Source organism: Eschscholzia californica, unplaced genomic scaffold (assembly GCF_041429995.1).
Source record: "Eschscholzia californica isolate CP2 unplaced genomic scaffold, dmEscCali1.0.p SCAF_3, whole genome shotgun sequence".
In the NCBI taxonomy this organism is placed as follows: domain Eukaryota; kingdom Viridiplantae; phylum Streptophyta; class Magnoliopsida; order Ranunculales; family Papaveraceae; genus Eschscholzia; species Eschscholzia californica.
In genome coordinates this window covers 32,911,068-32,938,325 of record NW_028238420.1, presented here as the reverse complement: position 1 = coordinate 32,938,325, position 27,258 = coordinate 32,911,068, and the positions used below count along the sequence as shown (strand labels likewise).

The following is a 27,258-nucleotide window of genomic DNA, read 5'->3' as shown; positions in this document are numbered from 1 at the left end:
CAAGACGAGCCTTATAACGTTCAATAGAGCCATCAGCTCTGAATTTGATTTTGTAAACCCATTTACAACCAATTGCCCTTTTTCCAGAAGGGAGGTCTGTAATGGTCCATGTTTGATTAGCCTCTAAGGCTGCAATCTCTTTTTCCATTGTCTCACGCCAGTGAGGGGATTTGACCGCCTGAGGGAATGAAGTAGGCTCAACTGTAGAGATTACAAAGTTAAGGAAAACCTGGTGAGAGGCTGAAAACTGATTAAAGTGAAGATAGTTAGTGAGTGGATAGTCAACAGTAGAATAAGGATAGGAGTGACAAACATAATCGTCTAGGTGCACCGGTGGACGATAGAGGCGTGAAGGCCGAAGAGAAGGAGGTGGAGATGAGGGTGCCTCTAGAGGTAGGGACGAGGGTGCCTCTAGAGGGACCGATCGGTTATCGAAAGAGGAACTCGGTGGGCTTGTGGGCCGAGATTGATGAGGCCCGGGAGTGCTCGTAGGGCGAGAAGGAGAGAGCGGATCGGGAGTGCCGGAAAGGGCATAAGCTGAATCAGTGATCCTAGTTGGTGTGCCTATAAGCAGACCGGTTGAGTCTGAAGGAGAAGAAGGGGAAAGATGAATGAGCCATCATCCGTAATGGAGATCATCAGATGCGTGTGAACCAAAGGAGGGACCCGATTGGTAGTGAGCATGGGAAATTTGTTTTCATGGAAGATAACATCACGGGAAGTGATGATTTTTCGAGAATTGAGATAAAACACGCGATAACCTTTTTGACTGTTGGGGTAACCAACGAAAATACCCGGAGAAGCACGGGAATCTAATTTGGTTTTGACCAATGGTCGTCTAGTAAAACATAGACATTCGAAAACCCGAAGATGATCAAATTTGGGAGGAGATCCCAATAACTTTTCATGAGGAGAAAGGCCTTTTAAAGTGGGTGTAGGCAATTTATTAATGAGGTAAACTGTCATTAGAACACACTCACCCCAAAAGGAAAGTGGAAGATGAGCCTGAAGGCGAAGAGAACGTGCGACCTCTAGAATGTGTCAATATTTTCTTTTGACGATTCCATTCTGTTGCGGAGTATGAGGACAACTAGTCGGATGGAGAATTCCCTTTTTGCGGAACCATGATTGGATGTCATTGTTTATAAATTCAGTACCATTGTTAGAGCGAATGGTTTGAATTTTGGGAACTGGGATCGTTCCTTGTCTAGATTTAAAGTGAGAGATGGACGAATTGAATTGAGTAGATATATAATTGGAAAAGTTCTTGATTAGTCTAAAGGTGTCGGATTTGTTGGACATTAAAAATATCCAAGTACAACGAGTAAAATCGTCTACCAAAGTGAGAAAATAACGACAGCCGGAATGGGAGGGGACAGAGAATGGTCCCCATAAATCGGCATGTATGAGTTCAAAAGAACGAGAAGACGAGGTATGTCTTAAAGGAAAAGGTAAACGTGTAAATTTGGACAAAGGACAAATTTCGCACGAAATTTTATTAATAGAAATTAACTTCATACATGGAGTTTTGGAAACTAAATACTTAAAAGAAGTAAAAGAGGGATGTCTGAGGCGCCAATGCCATATGTCGGAAACATCTTTATTGATACTAGTATTAGAAACTGAAAACGAACAAATCCTAAGGTCCGTGCGAAGAAAATAAAGATCATCATGGAGATCACCAAGTCCAATCGTCGCCTTCGTCAATTTGTCCTGAAAGACACAAGAAGCGGAATCGAATGTTACTAAACATCGAAGAGAAGTAGTGATTTGAGAAACAGAAATTAAATTGATTTTAAATTCTGGAATGTGTAAAACATTATGAAGTAAAAATTGTTTATTGAAAACAGTCGTTCCAATATGATTAACTTTAATGCGTGAACCATCCGGAAGACGAACGAAGTAATTAGATGGGGCATTAGTATAATAGGAGAAGCGAGATAAGTGACAACAAATGTGTTTGGCGGCGCCGGAATCGATAACCCAAGGGGGGATAAAAAAGAAATACCTGAGAGATTAGTGGCTGAACCAGTGAGATTAATTCTGGGTTCGGTTTGACTAGGTGCTGATTGGTGGGTGCCTACAGAATTCTGGTGCTGATTGAGCATGGACAGCAACCCACGGTACTGTTCATTGGTGAGACTGGCGGCTAGGTGCACACCCGTGTTCAGCTCGGTATCGTTAGGGGCAGCCACGGTGGCTGCCACAGAACCGACTGGTCGGTATTGCCGTAGGCGAGGTGGTTGGCCTTGTCGGTTCGGGTATCCATGGAGTTGGAAGCAAGTGGCCCGTATATGACCGTGTTGTTGACAATAATCGCAAAACGGACGTGGTCGTTTAGGACGTCGACCGGTTGATTTGTCCATGCGAGGTAGACGTTGGTCATTGTAGGTGGCAAGAGCGGCGGCTTCCGGTGGAGTTGAAGTGGCGGCCATGATGTTTTGTTGGATCTCTTCTTGCTTAACAAGGGAATGGATTTTCAAGATCGAAGGAAAAGAATCCATTAACAAAACTTGACTCCGAATAGCCGAAAACCTATCATGGAGTCCTAGAAGGAATTCTATGGCGCGTTCTTGATTGGTACGATCAAGTAATGATTTTCCTTGACCACAAATACATGGATCGACCACCATGAGAGATTGTAACTCATCTTAAAGAGTTTTGAGTTTAGTAAAATAGGAAGAGACATCATGTCCTTCTTGTTTGAAGGAAGAAATTGCCCGTTTTTAGAGTTTGGGAGCATTGGTTTGGAAGAACCTTTCATAAAGATTACGCCAAATATCGGCGGCACTTTCATCATATAAAACGGAAGAACGAATATCCTGAGCAGTAGAGTTGATAATCCAACTACTAACAAGATCATTACACCTTCCCCATGAGTGTAATTGAGTTGGAGAAGTGGGTTTGGGAATAGAACCATCTACAAACCCGAATTTATCTTTGGCTCGAAGAGCCATCTTCATGGCTCTTGACCAAGAGGCATAATTATCTCCGGATAATAATGGAGTGATGAGAATAGTAGTTGGTGAATCAGAGTGATGAACATCAAACACCAGATTAGGTGGAGAATGGGGAGTATAGTCTCCAGAATCGGTTTCAGTAGTAGTCATGATAAAAGATATTGATTTAAAAAAAATGAATAGGCTCTTATACCATGTGAAGAGGTAAATTACCTTGATAATAATAGTGATAATAATTAACTTGAACACAGAGAGAGAAGAAGAAAACGTGTAAGAGAGAGAGATGTGAGAAGGTTTTCTCTGTGTGTTTATTCAAATAGTTTACATGAGTATTTATAGGTTTACATGTAAGTTACATATAGAAGTAAATCTAGGAAACATGGAAACTTCCTTATACAAGTTATTACATAAAATAACAATTAATGGTTATGAAACTATTAATAATTAGGAAACCCTAATTATAGCCGGCTTGGGCTTGCTCTTCTTAGTCGGCCAGTCATCCTCATGACGTCAGTGGGCTTGTGTGTTCTTGGGCCTGGTGATATACCTTAACATATGCTATTCGGTTATGATGTCCCTACAGAAACTACACACGGGATTTCATCAAAAAAAAACTACAGATGCGACATCGTGCTCAGGTGACACTATTAGAGGGATAGCTTTTAAAAATAAGGAATAGGGTTTTTGTTTACAAAAGAAAAAAGAAAAAGAACACTATGTTGTAAATTGTCGGTCTATTTGCTTCAATGTGTATCGATATTTGCATGCAATTTAATAGAATTAAAGGAAGGGAAAGAGATAGATGTAATGAGCTACACTAAAATAAAATGATAACTTAAACCAAACTTTATTAGAAGAATTCTTTCCATACCCTTTCCATCTCTTACGAATTCATACAAACGCTACACCATGTACATCTATTTATAGGGTGGCAGAAGTAGTAGGAAGCGGACACCTAACCCATGTGTTGTCACTTGCATGGTGTGTTGTCATCAACAAGGTGACACTTCTCATATGGAGCTCCCATGCAATGACACTTCTCATATGAAGCTACCATAAGATGACACCTCTCATATGGAGCTACCATAAGATGACACCACATCTAGGTGGTATTATAGGAATGGTGGGCTTCTATAGATATAAGTTTGGATAAGAAAAGGTATATTAAAGGCACCCAAATCCCCTTGCATAACCAATGATTTTATGGACAACCACATCCCCTATAACACACTACTTTTATTTCTCAAAAAAAAAATAGTACTTTTGTTTGTGAAAAAACTTGGCGGGTGCTATTTATAGAGCTACTAAGTGCTATTTACAGGTCTGGCTATTTGTAGATCTATTTTTTACTATTTACAAATCTTTTGACTTTATCACAACTTATTAGTTATTTAGAATAAAACCCTTATTTTAGCATTAGGTCCCCTGACCGAAAATGTTGAAAAATTAAACATCAAATTGACCGAAATGTTGAAAAATTAAAAATCAAATTGACCGAAAATGTTCATCGTTCTAAACATTATTTCACCGAAAATTTGGATGTTCACTTAGAATGTTGACCTAGAAATCTGAGTTCTGTTTTAGAATAATCACCACAAATTAGTTTTTCTTACCTCTAAAGTTATGTCTTCACTTAGAATGTTGTTATATGAGTCCAATGAAGAGTGTTGTAGTTGAGTTATTCAATATCAAACTCTTCCATTAATGAAGCTTCTTGACCACCAAGCTCCTCCATTAATGTACCTTCCTCATTGTTAGGTTTTTCCATTACTAATGTTTCTAGTAGGTGATTGTGAGTTGATTGTTCATAGTTGTGGTGGAAGGTGTTGGTGGTGGGATTTAGGAATGAAGGAAATAAAATATCTTCTACTCTATAATTAATATATTTTTCAGTTTGATCCTTATCAAAATTTGATTTTAGTCCCTATGTGCTATATAAATAGCAAAGCTGCAAAGCCTTATTTAAAGAGAAAGTGAAAAGATTCCAACTTTTGGGTTTTGTAAATAGCCAAAGCAGCTATGCAAATAGTTTTGACCAAAAACTTTGGCAGCTCCCTGCCGTGGAGTCCCCACACTTCCCTCTCTCTGCACCTAATCCCCACACTTTCCTCACCCTCCACCTATCTTCTTGTCTCTTTTTATTCCTATAAATTGGGCAGCTCCCTCCCATTGAATACCCGCCCTTTCCTCCCTTTCCACCTTTCTTCTTTCTCTTCCAAACACAAAGACTATTCCACTTCTTGAGTCACAAAACTTCTCTCTTTTTTCTCTCCCTAAAAACTCTTTCATTAATGTGTATTAAATGAGCACCCGAGGCTTAGATTGACCTAAGAAAGAAAGGTTTGGTCTCTATCTCTCTCTCTCTCAAACCTCATTCTCTCTCTATACTGTATGAAATCGAATTTGACTAAGGTTGTGTTTGTTTTTTCAAAATTTCAGATCTGAAATCTGAATTGGTCTCCAATTCAGATTTCAGACGTTTGTTTTTTTTTTCACAAAATCTGAATTGACGTCTGAATAGTCCCAAAGTCTGAATTCGGCTGAAATAAGTCCACATATTTTCAGACTTCAAAACAAGTCTGAAAATGAAGGACACAATCTGAAATGAGTAAAATGACGAACTTAACCCTCTTAAAAAAATTAGAAATCAAAACAATCGAGTTTTTTCTCTTCTCTTCTCGGCTTCTTCACTCAGAAAACCCTAGGGTTCCAGCTGAGTTCCATTCCTTATGCTTTCCCTCCCTCCTCCCTCTCTCTCTCTCTAAAACACACACACACGCACTTTCTCTCTCTTAAACCCTCTGTGAGAAACTCCATTAAATCGAGCAGCACCGGAGACCTAGTTGTGAGAAACTCCTCTGATCTCGACTCTCTTTCAACTCCAAACTGGTATGGTTTTAACTTCTATGTTATTTGATTTCGTTCGATTTCTATTTTTCCCGATATATGTATACTGGTTTTATCTTTCCCGATTCTTTGATTTAATGAAACCCTCAAATTGTGGTAAGTTTTGACATATTACGAAAGGATCTTCAAATCCGAGATCAGGAAATAAAAATTGTAGTTCATTTTTGTTTCCTATCCTTTTTTGTTGTTGATAAATAGGTCAGCTAGTATTAGCTATAAATAAATATTAAGGCCATTAACACCAGCTTCATTTTCTCTCTCAGTCAGTCTCTCTCTCTCTACTGTCCAGTTTCATGCTCACCGGAAACTAACCCCTTTTTTGGGTAAGAAAGTTGACACGTTTCTGAGTTCAAAAACTAACAATCCATGGACTTTGATAACTGGTCATCTAGGGTTCATTCATCCAACAACTACTTTACTACTATGCATACTTCAAGGCTTCACTCTGGTACCCAAATTTTTTGTTTTCATGAATTTTGCTAAAGTTTAGATCTTTTCTGTTTTTAAATTGTTGTTGTTGTTGTTGTTTTGAGGGTTAGTTAGAATTAGGGGTTTTTAGTTTAATTGAAGTAATGGGTATCTAAGATTTTGATTCAATTACCCAAACTTGTATGAATTGATTAGTTGGTTTCATTTAGAGATCTTGTATGACTTAATGGGTATCTAAGGTTTGGTAGAAGTAGGGTTTTGATTTAAGATGATGTTTGAATTTTTCCTGTTATTCATATGAGAATGTGTTTTTGATTTTAAAACAGAAAACCATTTGATAATGGTTGATTCATATGGAGATGAAGATGTTCAAGCTTGCTTCCCTTGTCCTTTTTGTTATATAGAAATTGAAGTTCCCTTATTATGTTTATTTTGAAATTGTATGCACTTAGCCGAGGATTATTAGAAACAATGTGATATACTCTAGTTTATCGTAATTGAAATCTTGATGAACCATAGAGTATTATGAACCATAGATTTTGTTTACTAATTTAGGTATGGAATTCGATCAATTCTCGACAACGGGAGGAAGTGTTACTGCTGAGAAGAACGATGTAGAAGAAATCTCTAACAATGATGGATTAAGCATGGGAAAAATAACATTTAAAAATACTCCCGAGTTTAGAAATGATTTTATCATGTGTTGTATAGAAGAAACGAACAATGGAGGCAACGCGGGAGCTTCATTAAGAGTTTCTTCATTAAGGAATGGGTGGTAAGTTCACTTTACTATAGATGATGAAGATATAAAAGTAACAAAGAAATTATGGGAGAGAGGTTTTGATGAATGTTATGAAAAAGCAGGGGCAACTCTTGATGAGATTATTATAAAGTCTTTATCTTCTTCTTCTTCAATCAACTCACCAATTTATTGGGAAGTTTGGGATTATGATGTTAATACAAAATGCAAATCTTTGGAGCCTAGATTCTTACTTGAGGTTAGTATTGTGCTTCACTTTTTTTTTTCCATATAAAAGTTTTTGAATCACTGAATTTTTGTCTCACAAAATAGAGGTCTAAAGGGAGTGGGGACTAGCTAGCTAGGGTATTTATGTCATGTGTGGTGGTTGTGCCTGCTGCTCCGCCTCTCCTTTTTCTTCTGACCTTGCGCTTTTCATTTTCTTAGTACCTGTTTTTTGTTAAGATAGGGTATGGTATACATTGATTCATCACAAACAGTATATATAGGAATGGTGTAGTTATTGGTGTGTGATGATAAATGGAAACTAGAGAGAAAATGGTATGGTATACCTTGATTCATCACAAACAGTATATACAGGAATGGTGAGAGGTTCATCTCTATTTGGATACATCTCTTTTGAAAAGTGAAAAAGTGAATCGGAGAGCTGAAAGATTTAGAAGTCATTTTAGGTCTGGTTTAATTTGGTGGTTCGTAATTTTCTTTTGTAATTGGTGTATTTATTACACGTGTTTATTTTTGCTGACGTGGACAGTTCCTTGCATGCCATGTTTCAGGTTTTGTGGTGGTTAGTGGTGCTGGTTCGGTTGTGGTGGTGGTGGTAGTGGTGTTGGTGGTGGAAGTTTTTTAATTCAAGGGGTTATTAGTGTTAAATTAACACACATTCAGATTTTTTTTTTGTTGAAAGATTTGGATTTTTTTTGTTGAAAGATTTGGAAGTAATTGTTCTTTTACTATAAGGGTATAAATGTAAAAAATTCAATTCAGACATAATATTTCAGATGAAAAAACAAACATGCTAACTCGTAAAATTATTCAGCCAATTCAGATTCAGCCATTTCAGTTCAGCCATTTCAGATTCAGCCAATTCAGATTCAGACAAAAAAAAAAAAACAAACACAACCTAAAATATCTTGAGTATTAATGGAGGTTGCTAAATAGATATACAAAAACAAACGATTTTCTTGTAGAATTACTTGGAAATTGGTCTATCCTTTTTTTTCTTCAATATGCAAGAAATAAAAATAAAAATAAAAAACACATTTAAATCGATTAGAAATGCGCATAAATACCGTATGCAACAGAATTTTGTCCACCTTTGGATTTAACCCGGCCTAACTTTTAACTAAAAGGGGACGGCCATAGAGCTTCTAAAATTTCGATAGTCATAGTGTTAGTTGAATAATATTAATCTACTTTTCATTACTTAACTGAACTAACTATGGATACACACAAAAAAGACGACACCAGTGATATGAAGCAGAATCATGCCATAAGAGCTCGAATAGGAAGGTGGAAAGCACTTGGTGTATCATAGGTGAGCTTTTAATTCAAGATATTTTTTCCCTGTGTATACATCATTATGACCAGCCCTTTAGGAAAATAAAAATATTATTCGTAGTGTAAAGACTTTCTAAAATATTGATTGACCACCCCAAACTCAAGAGGTAGAAACTCAAGGGGTTTGTATCTCTGGTCGGTTCGGCAAGTGTTGTAATGAATTGCCTCTTGGAGTTATGTGTTATACATCCTACTATTTCCGTGAGTTTTGAGAATGAAGCGTCGGTGTTGATTTTGATGTAAGGGTCTTCTGGGGGCCCATTTTTTGTTTTCGGGAGTCTGCTGTCGGGAGCGAGAGTTAATTTTGATGTCTGGCATTTCTTGGATTTTTTGAATGATCTATTGAGGGTTATGCTTCTGCTCACGGAAACAGTAGTCACATCTGGCTTTCCATATGAACCACATAGTTTTGGCGTACTGGTTGGTTTGGTTAGGCATCCTATTTTCCCATGTCATTATTCATTCTTCGATAAATTGGATGCAGTCTGATCTAATGTTAAAGTGGAACCAGATTAGTCTCGCATATGAGCAATGAAGCAAAGCATGTTCTGTTGTTTGGTTGTGTTGACATAGGCCACAATTGGAGTTTTGACCTATGTAATGACTGATTTTATTTTTTACTGGTAGACTGTTAGTGCAACATTTCGAAAGAAATAATTTTATTCGGGGGGTAGTGTTGATCCTCCAAATGAAAGACCATTTTATTTCTGTAGTGGTATTAGTGGCTTGATTAGTTCTGATATACCTGTACATCGAGTTGATAGAATAATTTTCTGATTTCGTTCGGGGCAAATTTAGAGCACGAATACTGTTGTAAATATCATTATTGAAAATACTCGTTATTGTCGTTTCTATCCATTGGTTTTCATGAATCATGTGATGTCCGAGTTGGCGAGTTAGTATGATTTAGGATGTCTTGGGATCCAATAATCGTTCAAATGTTAATGTAGGCTCCATTATGTACTTCCCAAAATATAAGATCATTAATGACGTTTAGATTTTTGCTGATGGATTTGTAGATCCAGGTGTGGGACTGTTTAGGAAGGCCTGGCCTCGGGCTCCTGGAAAAGTAATTAACTTTGAAGATGTAAGCCCAGAGCGCATCAGGTTCTTTGAGAAGGCGACAAGCCAATTTACTTAAAGAAGGCTTGGTTATCAAGAGATGGAAGTCTCAGTCCAAGGCCGCCGAGAATTTTAGGGAGGCAAATAGAAGACCATTTAATGATATGGATGGTTTCGGTTTTTCCCACCAGAATGACCGTTGAGCGGTCTCGATGCGATTGCTTATACCTATAGGGAGGGCAAAGCTCTGCATTTGAAAATAATAGAGACCATTCTTTTCAAATCCACCATCAATCGTTTCCCACACCATTGATGCTAATTAAAGTTATCTTACTAAAAATAACTATATATAAGTGGAGATAATGAGATAAATCAAATTTAAACAGAACCACGAAAGTTTTCATACCTTTTTTTTAAAGTAAAAGTTTTCATACCTACTGACCAATATCCATCAACCCTAAAAATTGAAAATAAAAATTGACATTAAAAAAACTTTTTCCAAGTTGAACTAGGGTGCCGTTAGGACGTTCCTTACGCTACTTGTCTGAGGGATACAGAATTTCGCTGCCCATAACTTACTCAACAACAAAAAAAAAAAAACTTACTAATGTGTTAGCCTCCTTTTTCAAACGGGGAAAGCAAATGGCAATTAAAATAATCCCACATCGGTTAGCGTTAGAAGTGATTAAAGGATGATTGATATAAAAATGGACCATGATTGAAGATTAAAAATTATCTTTGCGCTTGGGGCAATGACGCAGCTAGTGAGGTAATAACCGAGGCGCGTCAATTGCTGGTTGAAAACTATTTCCAAACCCCCTCCTCGGCTTTGGGTTCTGCCTAGAGCCGTCGAGAATTTCTGGAAGAGCTCCCTCTAACAAGGGTAAAGCTCTACAATTGCTAAACTTTTAAATTTTTATTATATTCATGGCATGAATTCATAATGGGGTTTGCATAAAGCTATAGATTATAGATCACGATAGATGTATACATGACATGTTTAGTCCTGTATGCTTATTTTTTCGATTTATGGGTCACTCTCCAGGAGCAGGTGCAATGGTTACCCATGTCCTGACACAGTATGAACTACTCTTAACCGAAGTTTGTAAAGTAATGATTCTAGGTTCATGAAAAATGTTTGCAAACTTTAGTAAATAATAACGTTTGAGCTAACTAAGCGAAAAGGGTTGACTTAAATATAGTACTAAAGAGACAGTTTCTAAGTATGCGAAAATACCATGAGTGCAGCTCGGTTTAAAGAGCTCCACAAAACTGCAACAACCCAAAAAGCTCATTTACGGAGTTCTTCAAATAACGGAAACAGACTGTTATATTGTTTCATGTATTAGTATTACTATTTCCAAAGTGAGAATTTTGGTTCATTAACAAAAGGTATGGGGAGAAACCATTGCTAAAAGATAACTTGAGTACAATAGAACCGGTAAACTTACATACTTATCGATTTGAATAGGCAAAGTTACACATGTTCCATCCACAAACTCAATCCAATTGCTTCCTGTGTGCCTCCTTTGCTTTTATATAAGTATACATCATCGAAGAAAATAGGTGGTTAGGAATAAAGAATAGGTAGAACCCTCCATCGTCATTATTCTAATTTCATCAGCCATAACTCAAACGAGAGTCTAAAGTTTCATGTTGGTTTTTTGTCGAGGAATATTGCCTATCTCGCGAGCATTCACGTACTCTCGCTGCAAACATAAGCGAGCAAAGGGGTCCAAAGAGGATGGGTCGGGCGAAATATTCACGAACATCAGTCTTTGAATCTCCACCAAGGCAAGGCTGATTCATTCACAAAAGAAAACGTAAATAAAGCATAGGGTAATCAAAATTCAATAATATCAAGCAACAAAACCATTTAAAACCATATTGAAGAATGAAGAACATCAAGCAACCAAGGAGGTAGCACCAAAAGAATTAAAATATTGGTTCAATAATACAACTTGTAAGGTGGAACAAAAATTACCAATATTATATCCTTTGGCAATTCATATACGGAGTAATGTATTATATGAGGGGATCTCACAGGCAGGGTCGGTAGCCCTGTGGTACGGATTGTTTCGACAACCAAATTAGCCCTCATACTCACTTTTATCGGAACCTTCTCCAATTGTAATACACACTCTCATACATGCAAGTAAATATATAGCATAGCCGCATAGGGGTTGAGAAAAGTAAGTAGATCACAGTCACCACACCTGCAAACATATAAGATTTATATTTGCTCGAATAATCCAAGGGAATTAAGTTTTGAATTGCACAAAGAGAGTCAAACTCGATTTAAGTATATTCGTGGAGAAGACCTATACTTTATATTCTTGGTTGCTAGATACCCATTGTCCAATGTGGGACTATTCTCACATATATGTGAGCTTGAATTTCTCAATGGTACATGATTCTCTTTTTTTTATTGGTTGAAAAGATTGATTCTTTTTCTTGTGTGTGAGTGTGTGACCATCTACCTGGTCAAGGCTTTCAACAAAAAAAAAAAAAAAAAAATCTACCTGGTCAAGGGTTTTAACTGTTGGATGTAACTTTATTTTATTTTTTTGTGTTAAGTGTCCCTGGTGTGCTCATGATCAGATATCTCATAGCTCAATACCACTGGTGAATTCTTGGCAATTTCAATTTTGTAAAGTACAGTTTAACTTTGTAAATGTTCCAGTCTGTAAGATTTTTTTTTTTTTTTTTTTTTTTTTTGTTATAAAGCTTTCAGTTTGGAAGTTGGGTTTGCAATTTCAATTTCAATTTTTTCTATCTTTACTTTATCTTCAAATTAGGTGTATAGAAAGAGCATTACCTGGTATTGGGCGTGGCTAAAGAGAATCAATTTATGTATTCGGTCTTCTTATACCAAATTGTGGTTTATGGATAGAATTATTTAATAAATAACTCTAAAGTATAACAAATTAGATAGTGTTGTAAAGCAATCCCACATTGGTGGGAGACAGGAGTGTGGTGCTCCTCTTAAGAGGTTAAGCACCCTTCCCTATTGAGGTGGTTGTTGAATTGGTGGATATAGGCGGTTTGTTGCAATTGGCACCAAAAATTTAGACGGTAGATATCCTATATAAATAGGGGGAGAGAGAGATTTTATTCATTGCTTTTAGCGGTGTTGACGTAGGCCTTAAGCCGAACCTCATTAATTCTGTTTGCATATTTAGTTTTTGGCTTAGGTTTTCGATTAATTTTCGTAGTCGGATCAATTTCTAAGATAGGTTCGATAGCTTCCGCGAACTTTTAGTACTAACACAACTTTAACTTCAATCACATTTTAGTATCATCCTACTTGCATTTCCTTCCTCCGACACTGGGGGGTGCCTCCGACAGTTGCTCCTCCTTCAAAATTTGCATAAGGATTTCCATTCCTGCATTCAACCCAAACACCTATAATGTAGCAAGGGCATTCCGAACACCATCTCTCTCAGAAATAATAATAGTCTGTTAACATGTATTTCCATCACCAGTAAATAAACTAGATTACATAAAAAATGATTATATGTACTTACGGTATAAGCAATCGAACGGAGTGAGCTTTGTGCTTGGTTCGTCTTCCAATGGATTGGGTTTTGGACCTTAGGGTATGAAATTCGACTAAACCACTCAGCATATTTATCATCGACCTCCCAAGTCGAACCAACCCGGTCTGACCTCTCTGTCTCGTTGAGGAGATAACGAGTCCAGTTATCCCAATATCATGTTTGTTCTCCATAATCCTTTACATCACTCCTTTTCTTCTTTGTTGATCTCATGGTTGCGGACGTGATATATTGAACCAAACCAAATTGCCTTAATACCCTTTGAGGATGATACAACTCGACAATATCATCAAATACACGTTGTAAAAGACGCTTCGGTCGGTTGGCCGTCCTAGAAAAGGATCCTGGGACCTATTGTCACCTTCTCCTGAGATGTACCCTCTGCTGCATTTTACGACTCAACCGCTTCAGTGGTCGAGGAGTCGACCCTTTGCCTCTTCCTACCTTCCTCCTTTCTCTTTCTCTCACTTCCGATTGGTGGGACACGTCCAGACATGACTAAAGGTACGCCAAACTATAGGACATATAAATAATTAAAGGCAAACAACTTAAAAAAAAACAAAATTCAAAAGTTGTTGTGCAACATTACGGTTGGCCATAGCCGTAAGTTGCACATATTATGGCTCGACCCCATGGTAAATTTGTACAGTATCTACTGTGCAAATTTTTACAGTGGGATCGAGCCGTAAATGACAAATATTACGGCTTGACCCAACCGTAAAGACACATGTAGCTACTATGCAATTTTACGGTGGGAAGAAGCTGTAATATGTACAATTTACGACCCAATCCCACTGTCAATTTGCACTGTAAACTTTCGGTCTAGTGAGACCTTAAGGTGTTCTTCAAACTATAAAAATCTAAATTTAATGTAATTTCAAACAAAAAATTGATTAAAAATCATAAATAGAAGTACAACACACATCATAGAATCAAAAGTAACTAAATAAAATCATAAAAGGGTAAGGGTTAACCTAAAAAAAATTGGGTGTTTTCTCCCTCTCTTGATTTTCACCCACTTCTAGACGAATTGCTTCCAAATAAGGTCTGAAAATCGTCTTCCTTGTGTTGCTAACCAGTAGATTCAACTATTCAACCAATGTTATTTCAAAAAATAAAATAAAAAACTAAAACTAGGGTTTGAATTTTTGAACCACAGAAGGACAAAGTTAGAGAGGCGAGAGAGGGGGAGAGAGAAACCGAGAGAGAATGAGGGAAAAATGAAGATAAAAATGGCTTTGAATTCGTGGCGGTAGATTTTAGAGAGAGTGAGAGAAGATGAAACAAAGGTTTTGACTTGTGAGGAAGATGAAAGAGGAGTGTGAGGGTTTTGATCAGTCAAATAAAGTCTTTCTCTTGGGTTGAATAACTTTGACTTAACGGCGTTAACTTTGTCGTTAAGTCCAACTAGAAAAGGAGGCGCTTTTTCTTGGAGGGGTCCTTCTAACCAAAATAGATGATTTGGGGGGCGCTTTTAAAGAGGGGCATTTTTAACAATAATGGGGGCCCCTAAAAAATCTCTTATAATATTATGGAGATTTTAAAGGAAATGTCTGAAGTTGTTATAGGCAATCTCGTTAAAGGTAATCTCTGGTTTGGTTAAAGGCAATGTGTGTTTAAGAGGCAGTGTCTAAATTAGAGTTTGACCTCAAGTCGCCCGCAACTTCCAGCGGAGGGACCTAACCTAAAAACCTATTGATATTGAACTGTATTTAAAATCAGGGTTCTCCCACTTGATTCCAGTTACTTCGATCAAAGCTTTTAAACACAAACATATGTTCCGTGTGAAACTACATAAGCAAGGTGCGACCATAAGCAAATCCCACTTTTACAGAAAAAATGGAAATCTTCCCTGTATCTATTATAAGGTTTAAGCTAACATAAAAAGTTCATAATTCCACTGAATTCCCACAGTGATTCAAATTCTTATAAGAGAACCAAGATTAACATCAAGGGAAAGAACCCATGGTTATAAATGAAAAAAGAAGAACAAATGTTATTTCCAAATAAAAAAAATGCAAGTCATAATGAGAAGATGAAAGAACGAGGGATCTTAACTCCAATTAAATTTACCTGGTCGAGCATCGACCTATTGAACTGGTTCGGATTAAATAGATGGAGAGAGAAGAAACAATTTTTAAGGAGCCCAAATTTAATTTAAAACCAGAATTTGAAGGTCTGATTTCCTCTCGAAACCAGACATTCGAACATAGAGGAGCAAAACACATTGTCTTTAACCAGAAAAAAAAATCATTGACTTTAAAACTTCCCTTGTGTGCTTAACCTCTTAAGAGGAGCAAGTCACTCCCAAGACCATATCATAGTAGAGCGAATCGTGCTGATAACGTGTTATAGGATGGTGCGGACAAGCCTTCCGGACTACTAGTGATACTGTCTGCTTTGGCACACCTGGGCCTCACAGTTTTAAAAGGCCTCACTAGAGAAATGTGCTTAACCTCTTAAGAGGAGCACCGCACTCCTGTCTTCCACCAACGTGAGATTGCTTTACAACATCCCTAATATTACGGGTTGTTTAGTAAACAAACGGAAATAGTTTTCCATACACTAAAAACAGCTCTCCCACTTTGATACACTGCCTGCTCTTCCTATAACAAAGACCATTTTAAAATGATACCCTTCAAATTCCGAAACACAACCGCCACAACTTCCAATCCTATCTTTATCTTCCTCTCTCTCTCTCTCATCCAAACAAATCCCAAATCTTTTCTTCTTCTTCTGATCTTCTTCTCCTTTTGTTTTCAGAGAAACACTTAACAAGGACGTTTTAGGATCAAAATATGGGAGGAGGAGGAGGAGCCATTAGAGCAGTTGGAAAGGTAGCCGGTTTATCTTCTTTACTCAGAGGTCCGACTTCTTTCTCACTACCGGAGCAGTCGGTATCTACGGCCGCTCAAAAAGCTTCAAGAACAATCCCTCGTATAAGTTCCTCTCCTGTTATCGAAGATGGAAAGTCTTCTGTTTTGATTGCTTCAGAAAATGTCGGTACTCAGTCATCCGAGTCGGTTCGTATGCCTCATTGGGAAATAGATGATTGGGATTTTGTCGGTGAAGAAGAAGATGCGTTTTGCTTGGATTCTGTTCATCGTCAGATACCTAGGGTTGTTTTTGTAGGTGTTCCTACTCTAGAGGAAGCTAAAGAGGCAACTTCTGATCTTAAGGAAGCTCTTGAAACGTAAAGTTCCCTTTCTCAAAATCCTATTTTGAATATCTTATTTTAGGGTTTGTTAGTATTTGTTTAATACACTGTTTTCTGTTTTAGTTTAATCTGAACTAGTAACTTCAATATTGCAAATAGTATGATGATAGAGAAAATTTACAAGAATGATTCTTTTATAGAAGTTTAAACTTGAAATAGAGTAAATCTTAATGAACCGGATAGAATTATATCACATCTTAATTTATATGATTTTGAGTCTAAAAATTGGTAAAAGGTATTGATGGACCATTTACCTAATGGGCCAGTCGACTATACACGACCAAGCCCAAGTGAGGTTATTTGACAAATTTCTACAAAGTTAAGTTTTAGGAAGCTTCTTTGTTTTTATAAGTCTATTTGGGTTAATAATTATCAATAAGAGTTTTGAAGTTATTTATTTCTAGAAGTATATCTAGAAATATCCAAACTCTATAAAAGGGAGTTGAGTCTATCTTTATTATATATCTTCGAATATTATCAATCGAGTTCATTATTAATAAAGTTTATCGTTATTTTATCAGTTTATTTTGTTATTTTATCATAGTTTTAATGGTGGATCCTATTAACTTAACGTTTCCTAAACAATCTACATCAGCTGGTATTCAGAGCTTGAAGAATCCGGGAACATATGAATTTTTTTTTATAGATACATCTCTTCTTGAATGTTAGAGAAATTTTCCACGTTTATTTTGAGATCCTGTTTGAGATGCACATCAATTTTATGTTGATTAAAAAGATGAAGGAAAAAAGTAATAGAGTTTCTATAGTTCCTCTCTTCGACAATCAATGTCACATAGATTTCTGTATTCAACACAGAAGATTTTTTCAGAAATCAAGATGTTCATGCCAAAAATAAGGTTTTTCTCGTTTAACAACACTTCTCTAAGAGAGTCTATGAAATATTTAGCGAGATGCAATGGGAACTCGTAGATCAAGGAAAAGAATTCATAGATGATTGGGCTCGATTGAAATGTATTTACAGGTATGTTTTTCTTCCTACAGATGAATATTTATCATATTTCAATACAAAAAATTGAATCGAGAAGACTATTATCTAAAATTCAATCGTCCCCCGTAATCGATACTGTCAAAAGTAAAATTCTTGAAAAGATCAAAATTGTTCCAACGACTGAAGAAGAAAGTAACCTAAACCCTAGCCATGGTTGAGAATCTACTGATGTATCTATTGATACAGACGAAGAATCTCAACAAAAACTTGAAGATGATTTTAATTATTTTACAAATACAAAAGCTAATGATCTTGCTCAACCATTAGTTAGACATCATGATTTTGTATTTGTAAAAGAATCAAAATCATTTTCAAGTTTTTGTTGAGATTTTATGTTTGTATCAATAGATACATCAGTAGATTACCAATCATAACTAGGGTTTAGGTTACTTTCTTCTTCATCCGTCGTTGGAATAATTTTGTTCTTTTCAAGAACTTCACTTTTGACGGTATCGATTAAGGGGGTCGATAGAATTTTAGATAATAGTCATCTTGATTCAATTTTTTGCATCGAAGTAAGATAAATATTCATCCGTAGGAAGGAAAACATACCTGAAGATACTTTTCAATTGAGCCCAATCACTTATGGATTCTTTTCCTTTATCAATAAGTCTCCATTGCATCTCGTTAAATTTTTGATAGACTCTTAAACAAGGGTTGTTCAACGAGAAAAAACTTATTTTCGGCATGAACATTTTGATTTCTGAAAAAATCCTCTGTGTTGAATCCAGAAATCTATGTGACATTGATTGTCGAAGAGAGGAACTTTAGAAACTCTTTCATCTTCTTGATCAACATAAAATTGATGTGTATCTCGAATAGGATCCCAACATTAACGTTGAAAATTTTTTCAACATTCAAGAAGAGACGTATCTATAATATAAAATTCATTTGTTCCCAGATTCTTAAAGCTCCGAATACCAGCTGATGTAGATTCTTGCAAAAGCGTAAACATACAGAATTCATTGTTAAAAGTAGAAAAATTGAACATAAACAAAAGAGAAAAGATGCAATCAAGGTAAAAATTATTGATAATAACTTGTTCTGTATGGGTATGTTATTTGTTGGTTCATCACCTTCATTTGACTAACTAATGACTTCACTTTCGAGATAGAGAAATCGACGATGAGAGAGTGCAAGGAAGTGATTTGAAAAATCTTTAGCTGGTTTTTTAATCCTTTAACTCTTGACTATTTGTGATCAAATAGACTTTGGAGATTACAAGAGAAAAACTTATGATTGGAGTACTTATTGGACGAGTGTTGGAAGTGGCGACAACTTAGGTCATTCCATACGACAAGACGTTTAGAGAAGATAGTAATAGCATTTAAGTAACGACCTCTTGGTTGATATTTTTCTTCTTTTGGTTGATTTGTTTTTTTTCCTTATAAATTCATTGTGGTCAATGTTTTAAATTTGATGGTAGTTAAATTATCCAATGTCTACTCAAATTTAGTAATCAAGTATTTTTTACGCTCCATTTGACTGGTCTTTTGGAAGTTGTCCACGGCTTGCTCTCTTCAGTGATTATGTTGCTTATTTTCTAAAGAATGTCATATAAACCAAATATCAAGTTATTTACTTCTTTCTTATTACTGTAAAATAACGTCTCTCTTCTTCTACCTTATGCAAATATTGTTTCCAGGATTCATCATACCTCCAGCACTACTAGTAGTCTTGAATCCTCTGACATTGCTGGATGCGCACAAAGTAAAACCTGTCTTCCTGGTGAGAGTGATTTGGTCCAGTCGCAAACAGCAAAGCCCGTACTCCAGGCATTTTCTTTGCTGCGAGAAAGTCCACAAGCTCAGGTTCTCACTTGACCTTACCGGCTTACATAATAATCATCGACGCGCGTTCATGCAACTTATATTGAAAGATAGCACCATCTTGAATCTTTGGTATCTAGTCAATGAGATATCTTTGGATATATATGTAGTTAAATTTTATATGAGTTCGCCAAAAACTTGGACGGGTATAGAAAATGGGTTCGGATCTAATTGGCCTGTTAGTAACTTTATTAAATGTGATTGGCAGCTATGATTGCCTCACCTCTCTGTTGGAGACCATCCAGGCAAGATTTAGTCCGTGAGGCATTAAAGAGACAACTTGTGGACTTCATATTTGACGTTGGAGAACTCATTTGATTTAGTTCTTTTATCTTGAATGTTGTCCTACTCTCATGCAAGCAAAAACAATAAAACCCGAAATTTGCCTGATATTTATTATCTGTACTTGTGTATATAATATATGCCACCAAGCCCAAACATTTATTGATATTGTCCTTGCTTTCGTCACTGAGACCCTAATTCCATAGGTGCAGACTTTTCTTTCCAGCGAACTCGTCAAACGCCCATCCAAGATGCATTGGCACTTCTAAGCTTAAACTCGTACCTATCACACCACCAAATTGGATGTTAGCTTTTTCGCTTTAACTAATAAGAAAATGATTAGTGGTTGAGTTTGTTAACTTTTGGGTGAACTAGTTCAATTTCTGATGCTGCTCTCTGCTGAATTCAGAATGTGGTTGCTTCACTTGCATCTGACAAGGACGTATGGGATGCAGTAATGCGAAATGAGAAGGTTATGGAGTTCATCAAATTACAGCAAACCAGTAAGACTCTTCAATCTAAAAAGGGGTGCTTTTTTTCTCATTCAGTTAGTGTTGTTATTGACAGGCCACCAACAATTTTTTTCTCTCAGAAATTTTTATTTCCCATGAAACAGATGTGGATCAAACGGATTCGTTTCTGGATGACGAGAAGTTTTCCGAGACAATTGACAACTCTGATGATGAAAAACATGACAATCATCCCTTGAATGAGTTCATGGATAAAGTCAAAAATGTTCTGGGGAATATAAAAAACAATATATATCGATTAGTAGATAGCATCTTCGGGGTTGCAGCTACAGAGCAAGACGTCTCTGCAGATGCTAATGGAAGTGCCACAATTACCAATAGTATAGGAGCTTCCTTCATGGCACTGGCAGTTCTTACTATAATGGTGGTTTTGCTGAAACGAGCCTAAAATTCAAACATCTGCAAGTCACCTTGCTTAATTCGCTGACATAAATGAATTTGTTTACTTTCTGCAAACTTGTGTACATATTGATATTGCCCTAGTTATTTCCCCCCCTTTTTCTCTGCAAAATGTTTAGTTTGTTGGTTTGAATAGATGACTCGTGTATGTGGATGTTTTGTTTGGAAAAGTATAATTAGGTAGAAGAGTTTTACTACATCACTATGATTACTCTGTAGACAGTAGAAGTTCAGTATGTTACTAGTTCATTTGCTGAAGTTGTTATTTGACTTAACCTTCTTGAGTGTTTTGTTTTTGGGCGGCACGGATTTGGGGCCTTGGTCAATGAAGATTGTTTAGGGGCATTGTTAACTTCAGTCCAAAAATTTGTTTGATTGTATTTTGTTTCCATAATTTTCAACAACCACCATCACCACCAATTTCGACAACCTCTGCTCTTTTTTCTCTCTAACTCGATATTCTGGCGAAGAAAAGGGTTGTCTTTGCTGGAATCTCCTTTTGAAAGGAAGAAGACCCTGAGGAGGTTTCAAACACTTGGTAAATCTCGATCAAGGGTTTCGTGGGTGGTTAAGTTTGAAATCCTCGAGGAGGGTTGCATTGGCATTGGGACCCTCCTTGAAGTCCCCCTTCGTTCAAACGAAGAGGGTGTCACCGAAGGAGAACCCTTCTCTTCGTCAGAGAGAGAGAGAGGGGGGAAGAGCATAAGAGAGAAATAGATCGAAGGAGAGAATTGAGCCTGAGAAAGAGAGAGAAATACACGAGGAGATAGAAAAAGAGAAAGAGACGGCAGTGGTGGGTGGAGGCAGTGGTAATCGGAGTGGTGGGGTTTTTTTTGGAGTAGTGAGATGAAATTAGAGGACAAAAATCAAGCCATTAGGCTCAAAATTGCTCCTAGGTTAAATATGATTGACCAAGATCTTTATTATTCCGACTCTCTTATTTTTATGTTCCAAGGCGCCCTTTTGTTTCATTGTCTTAATCTACTTATCTAGCTTGTTTGAATTTCAATCATGTGAAATAAATGAACCAAAGCTGAACTTAAATTAGCAACTCAGATTAGTGAGCGTCATGAGTTAGATATAAACATAAAATCTGAATCATGAGTTAGATATAAACATAAAATCTGAATCGTCTGAAGTCAATTAAACCTCAAATCAAATTCTTTTTCTTTTTTTGTTGAAAGACCTAAATTAAGATTCAAGTATGAGAGAAAAAAGAAACCCTACCTAACTTTTACTGTTCTTGAGGTTGTCTCGCTCAATTATAGAAGAAATCATTTGAACATCTATATAATAAGGGAGGAGGGTATTTTCCCCCCTCCTTCCAATGGCTAAGATTTACACTCTCATGTTTGTCTCTAATTGTTAGGATTTAGTCTATCAAAGCTTGAGGGTTCCGATTTGATTAAAAATCAACCAAAGGTTGAGATTATAAGAAAGAACATCTTTTCAAAGATCCTATTGTTCTTTGGGAAGACTTAAAGGCACCCATATTATTGTTGTAGGCGTCACGTTTACATATGGATCCCTTAAAATTTATGGGAGCCTATAGCTGCAATGTGGGGCGCGTATAGATCACCTCACGTGACGCGTTTGATAGAACTGTACCGGGCACGGGTTATACCCTCGTGATATGATATTTCCTAATTCAAGCTTAAGTCTGATTCAATTTAGCAGGGAGAAGCTGGTGGTTATACATTCTTGAATTCAGTAAGAATCAGAGTCAGATCTCAAATCTGAAATAATTAAATTAAGATTCTAAAGATCACAAACAACAATTCTAGTGAGAGAGGATGCTAGTATCTTACCACATGGGGACAAACACCACAGAAATTGAACAACATTCTCAACTAACATAAAAAAATTAAATAAATCAAAATGAAAGAACATGAAAGATCTCTTTTTACAGCCTCAAACTCCACTCCTTTCAATCAATGGTGACCACATTCAAGAGGAACAACAGTAAACCTAGTTGAGTCAGTACAATAATCATAAACAAGGTGATGATTCCTAACCCAAATGAGTTGATGTCTTTGATGAACATTCAATTCAGACAACATTGGTTCATCCCACCAATACTTTCTCTCACTTGAACTACATCTATTTATGTTCTCATCAATTGCAGTTGTGGATGAATATTCACACCCATCAATCTCAAATCCTTTGTATGATGCAACAAAAGGTGCATGAGTCCAATCTGTCTTCACTCTCCCACCTTGAGTTGCCCAATCATCAGCATTCCAAATTGAACTATAAACACCCATTGCTTGATCTTTGGGAATGCTAATCCTTCTTTCTCCTTGTTCACAAAAACTCTTATTGGAGTCTCATCCACCATAAATCTGAAATACCCACAAAGAAAAAAAAAATTAGTAATGAATTATAGAGAGAGTTTGTGACACGCGAAGCCTTAGCATTTATGGATATTGTCCCCGCTTTTGTCGAGGTGATGCTCTCGTGAGCCATGTGGGACTATCACAATCCCCATCCTCAACGACCGCTTTTGCCTAGGTTCTGGACGCTCTCGTGAACCATGTGGGACTATCACAATCTCCTACCCTCAGCGAAGTGGTGGCAAAAGCGGAGACAATATCGACAACTGCTACGACTTGGGTTTCACAGAGTTAGAGAGAGAGAGTTAGAGGGAGAAGGACTTACACAACTTGTTTTTGATTCCAGAGAACAGAGTAAGAGTGGAATTCTTTAGATGGATCAAACCAAAGACTGAGTCTTTCTTCTCTGTTACCAACTCCATTAATGTAAATATTGGTTTGAACAAGGTAAGGTTCACCAGTTGTGTTACCCAAGAATTCGAAATCGAATTCATTATGGTTAGGACCATCTGATGACATGTAAAATGCAGTAACAGTTCCAGCTGAATCTCCTTCTACTAATTTAATATCTACTTTTGTTTTACCAAATAGATACTTGCTTTTTGAACCAAACCCAGCACCTGAAAATTCCCCCAAAAAAAAAAACAGAGTATTTCAGTACAGAAAACAGAGGATTGGAACAAAATGAAAACCCACAAAAAAAAAATTGGAAGAAAATGTACCCAAAGTTTACCTGAGTAAGTATCAAGTTTTAGGTTAAGTTGTTCACCATTATAGTCCATATGATCTTGAGCCCAACTTGCTTCAAAAAACTGATCAAATTTTGCAGAAGTGGATAAACCCACAAAAGCAGATACTAGAAAGAAAGTAAAGAACATGACTAGAGTGAAAGATCCCATTACTTCACTCTCTCTCTCTTAAACTCTATAGATGAGAATGAAAATAAACCCTACCCATATCTTAATTTATAGTACTTTTTTTTGTTGAAAGTTAATTTATAGTACTTGATAGAGATAGAGAGAGACTAGAGAATCCAAAAAGAAAACATGGTCACAAGCCTCATTGATTCGAAATTGTCTTGCAAATGTTATTTAGGAGGTTTTTAAGGCGCCCAGAAATATGTTAGAGGCGCTATTTCCTTCACAAACTTACAGACTCCCACTAATATATGTCTGGGGGTCTCTTTGACATTTGGCGGGCGCTATTAAAACTTCTCATGTTATTCTTAATTCTTCCCACTAACATCTTATTAGTGTCAAATGACAATGTTTAATTAGGAGGATAAAACTTTGTGATCTAACTTCTTTTTTTTTGACTCGTGTTTTTTATAAGTTCAAAATTAAAGGTTAAAATTAATTGACGGTTTCAAAAACAAAAATTAATCTTAAATTTATGAAGAACATGATGTTAAAAGAAAGATGGTCACAAATTAGAGAACCGAAAAGCAAATAACTTATAAAACAATCATCTAACGCCGGTTGTTTATAGAAAAATATATAATCTAAATTTCATTTCTAAATCTTAATTTTCTTTCAGTTTTAATAAATCAAAATTCAACTCCCTCCATTGCACTTCTTGTAACTTTGAAATGAAAAAAAATGTATACTCTTTGGCCAGTTGTGTGTGCTCGAGGCATATAATAGAAAAAAAAAATTAAGTTAATAATACTTTTAACAAAAGAACCAACCAACTGGATTTCAACCGTTAGCATTGTTCAAGTTGACTTAAAGTTATTATCAGAGTTGATGATACTACTTTAAAAAATGATAAAAAATACAAAATACGATTAGTTATAACAATGTAAATACGTTTTCTCATTGAAAGAACATACAAAATATAAATACGTTTTCAGTTTACTAAAAATAGTTTTGACAATATTGTTTTTTTTTTTTGTTCTTTTGTTTGAAACCCGTATTAAAATTGACAAATTTGTAGACATCGGACAAATTTCTCTCAACTACATCTTCCATCATTTTCATCTCCCCTTCCATCTATATTTCGAGTGTGTAGTTCACACACTTAGGGAAAACCACATCCCTAATTAGACAATAAAAAGGAAAGCATTACTATAATTTAACAGTGATTCTAGACAAGAGATTAAATAAGTTGGCACGTATGCTTAGCTGGACACTGTAGTATTTCACGGGAATTTACAGTAGGACAAGTTGCTGGTAAAAGGATGAGTGTCAGTTTGATAACCAATCAGGATAAGACACGTGGAATATACAGCTTGATGAATAGCTGTCCCAACTGGCATTCTTAATTCCAAGTAAAAAAAAGGAAAAGAAACATTTCACTTTTATTTATGTAGATGGGGTTACTTTGTTTTTAGTGTTATAAATGTGGAAGGAGGAGGGGCATCCATCCCTATCTCTAGTCTCTACCCTCTCTCTCTCTCTCTCACTCAAGTGACAGTCATGGAGTTTGGCAGCTGCCAGTCCACGGGATTTCATGCATGATCTCTTTTTTATATCGTCCTTAATGTTTTTTTTGAAGTAATTTCAGGAGGAACTTTATGTGAGTTGGTTACAACTTACAATGAGAAGATTATCTAATTGTAAAAAAGGAACTCCTACTTTGTATCTAGTACTAGTACATTAATTAATGTAGGAATAATGTGACATAACAACTAAGGAGTCTCAAAACCACCACAATATGTGAATGAATGTTCATAGACATATGAAAAAGATTTGACAATTGTGGATCGCTTGCGAGCAAAAGTTAACCGATGTCGGACACTACAGATTTGGAATCTTCAATCACTAGGTTCATCATAAAACTCTAATTAAAAATCTTTGACTGTGAAGACTACTGAGTGAATTATTATGAGAATAGTCTCACATGAGAGAAAGACTATCTAGCAAAGAAGAATATAATATGTATGTCTTCTGATCTTCTCCATTCATTGTCAATTAATTTTTAGTTGGATAACTGCAAACTTAAATTATTGTTTGATGAGATATCAAACTTTGGGATACTTTACCTCTCTAATGGGGTTTTATGAATTTATAATTGTACTTCCTCCCTACAGCAAAACCAAACAATTTTTTAGTAGGGTAGTGGGAGTTTGTAGAAAGGTCTCTTATTTATTACTATTATGTTTTGAATTGTCGTTACAACTGGTATTGAATACATCAAAGATGTGATAAGCCTGATACCCACCCACTCAAACTCTAACATGATCTGGCCTATAGCCCACTCAAACTTTAACATAACTTGGCCTATAGTCCAACTAGATAATGGTCTAAAGCTCAGCTAACATTACTTATACCCTAATAATCCCAATTCAAGTAATCAAAGATTCCACCTTCTCTGATATTCGAATCTGGGACCTCCAGGGATTTCTGGAGTTTATGTCAACACCTTGGAACCACTTGGGCTACCAACTGTTGACCTTATTACTGGTTATTGTTTGTTCAATTCATGCTTGTAAATTTGAAAGTAATACTTACATTAATTCCTTTTTGTACTTTACTTCCTCTCATCTATATTTCCATTTCTCTTTTATAATAAGGGAAAGGACATTATCTTTGTTCCTCCTCTCAATGGTCAAGATTTGCTCTCCCATACTTGTCTCTGATGGTTGGGACTCTCAAAGTTTGAGGGTTCAGATTTTATTGAAATTCATCTAAGGGTTGAGATTATAAGAAAGTGCATCTTTTCAAAGATCTCATCTTTTTTTGAGAAGACTTAAAGGTACCCATTATTGTTGTAGACACCCCATTTACATATGCATCCCTTAAAACTTTAGCTTTGAGGGGCGCCTACAGCTGCAATGTGGTAGCGTATAGATCAACCTCTTTCTTTCTCACACGTATTCTCCCGTACATCCATTCACTCTTCTTCTTTAAATTGATGTTAATCTTTTGTATATTTGTATTAAGTTATAGAGATCTCAAGTTACAATTACTTTTCCTCAAAAAAGAAAAAGTTAAGTTACAATTATCTTAAAACCAACATCAGGTGACGCATTTGATAGCATTGTCCGTGTCTGATGGAATATACCTTCCTTCTCTTATAATATGAAGTGTTAAAGATATAAAAAGCAGTTTGATTTTATAAATTCTCCATTCAATTAACATGAACTCCACTAATTATCATCAATGACATAATTGAAATAATCATTTTCATTAAAAATCATCATTTTTAATAACAAGAGAGAAAAGACCAGTATTTTTTTTTTTGACTTCTATTTTCTTGTGGGAGTAGGTAAAAGACTAGGCGAGGCCGCGAGGGCATCCTCAAAATCTGGGGGGTGCCTGCCTGCCTAGTAAAAGCTAATCCAGGCTATATGATCCAAAATACAGTTGTCCATGCAGCTTCTGCAAGAGTGAGTGAGTGAGAAAGGAAGGGCATGAAAAGCCATTCTGTATTTTGGTGCTATCCTTAAATAAATTAATGTAACTTTCATGTAATCTGAATCT

The 27,258-nt window shown here is 36.3% G+C and overlaps 2 protein-coding genes, 1 long non-coding RNA gene and 1 other non-coding gene across 4 annotated transcripts; 3 read left to right on the top strand and 1 right to left on the bottom strand.

The window, feature by feature from the left end:
* The first annotated feature begins 7,076 nt into the window (after positions 1–7,076).
* Positions 7,077–8,116, top strand: LOC147549649 (uncharacterized). Its single transcript, XR_015238079.1, has 3 exons — positions 7,077–7,294; positions 7,545–7,727; positions 7,833–8,116. It is a non-coding gene; the product is annotated as an uncharacterized LOC147549649 (long non-coding RNA).
* A 2,296-nt stretch (positions 8,117–10,412) lies between these two features.
* On the top strand, positions 10,413–10,569 carry LOC147549648 (U4 spliceosomal RNA). Its single transcript, XR_015239017.1, has one exon. It is a non-coding gene; the product is annotated as a U4 spliceosomal RNA (small nuclear RNA).
* Positions 10,570–15,827: 5,258 nt separating this feature from the next.
* LOC147549647 (uncharacterized) lies at positions 15,828–20,759 on the top strand. The gene is made up of 4 exons (XM_086670414.1): positions 15,828–16,428; positions 19,107–19,272; positions 19,982–20,075; positions 20,189–20,759. Exons 1-4 carry the CDS (start codon positions 16,034–16,036, stop codon positions 20,488–20,490), a joined length of 957 nt encoding a protein of 318 aa, XP_086526540.1. The 5' UTR covers positions 15,828–16,033; the 3' UTR covers positions 20,491–20,759.
* Positions 20,760–22,229: 1,470 nt separating this feature from the next.
* Positions 22,230–23,794, bottom strand: XTH9 (xyloglucan endotransglucosylase/hydrolase 9). The gene is given in 4 exon segments (XM_086670437.1): positions 22,230–22,776; positions 22,779–22,843; positions 23,160–23,454; positions 23,568–23,794. Coding segments are annotated over 4 exon segments (870 nt in total). The 5' UTR covers positions 23,734–23,794; the 3' UTR covers positions 22,230–22,432.
* Between the last annotated feature and the right edge of the window lie 3,464 nt (positions 23,795–27,258).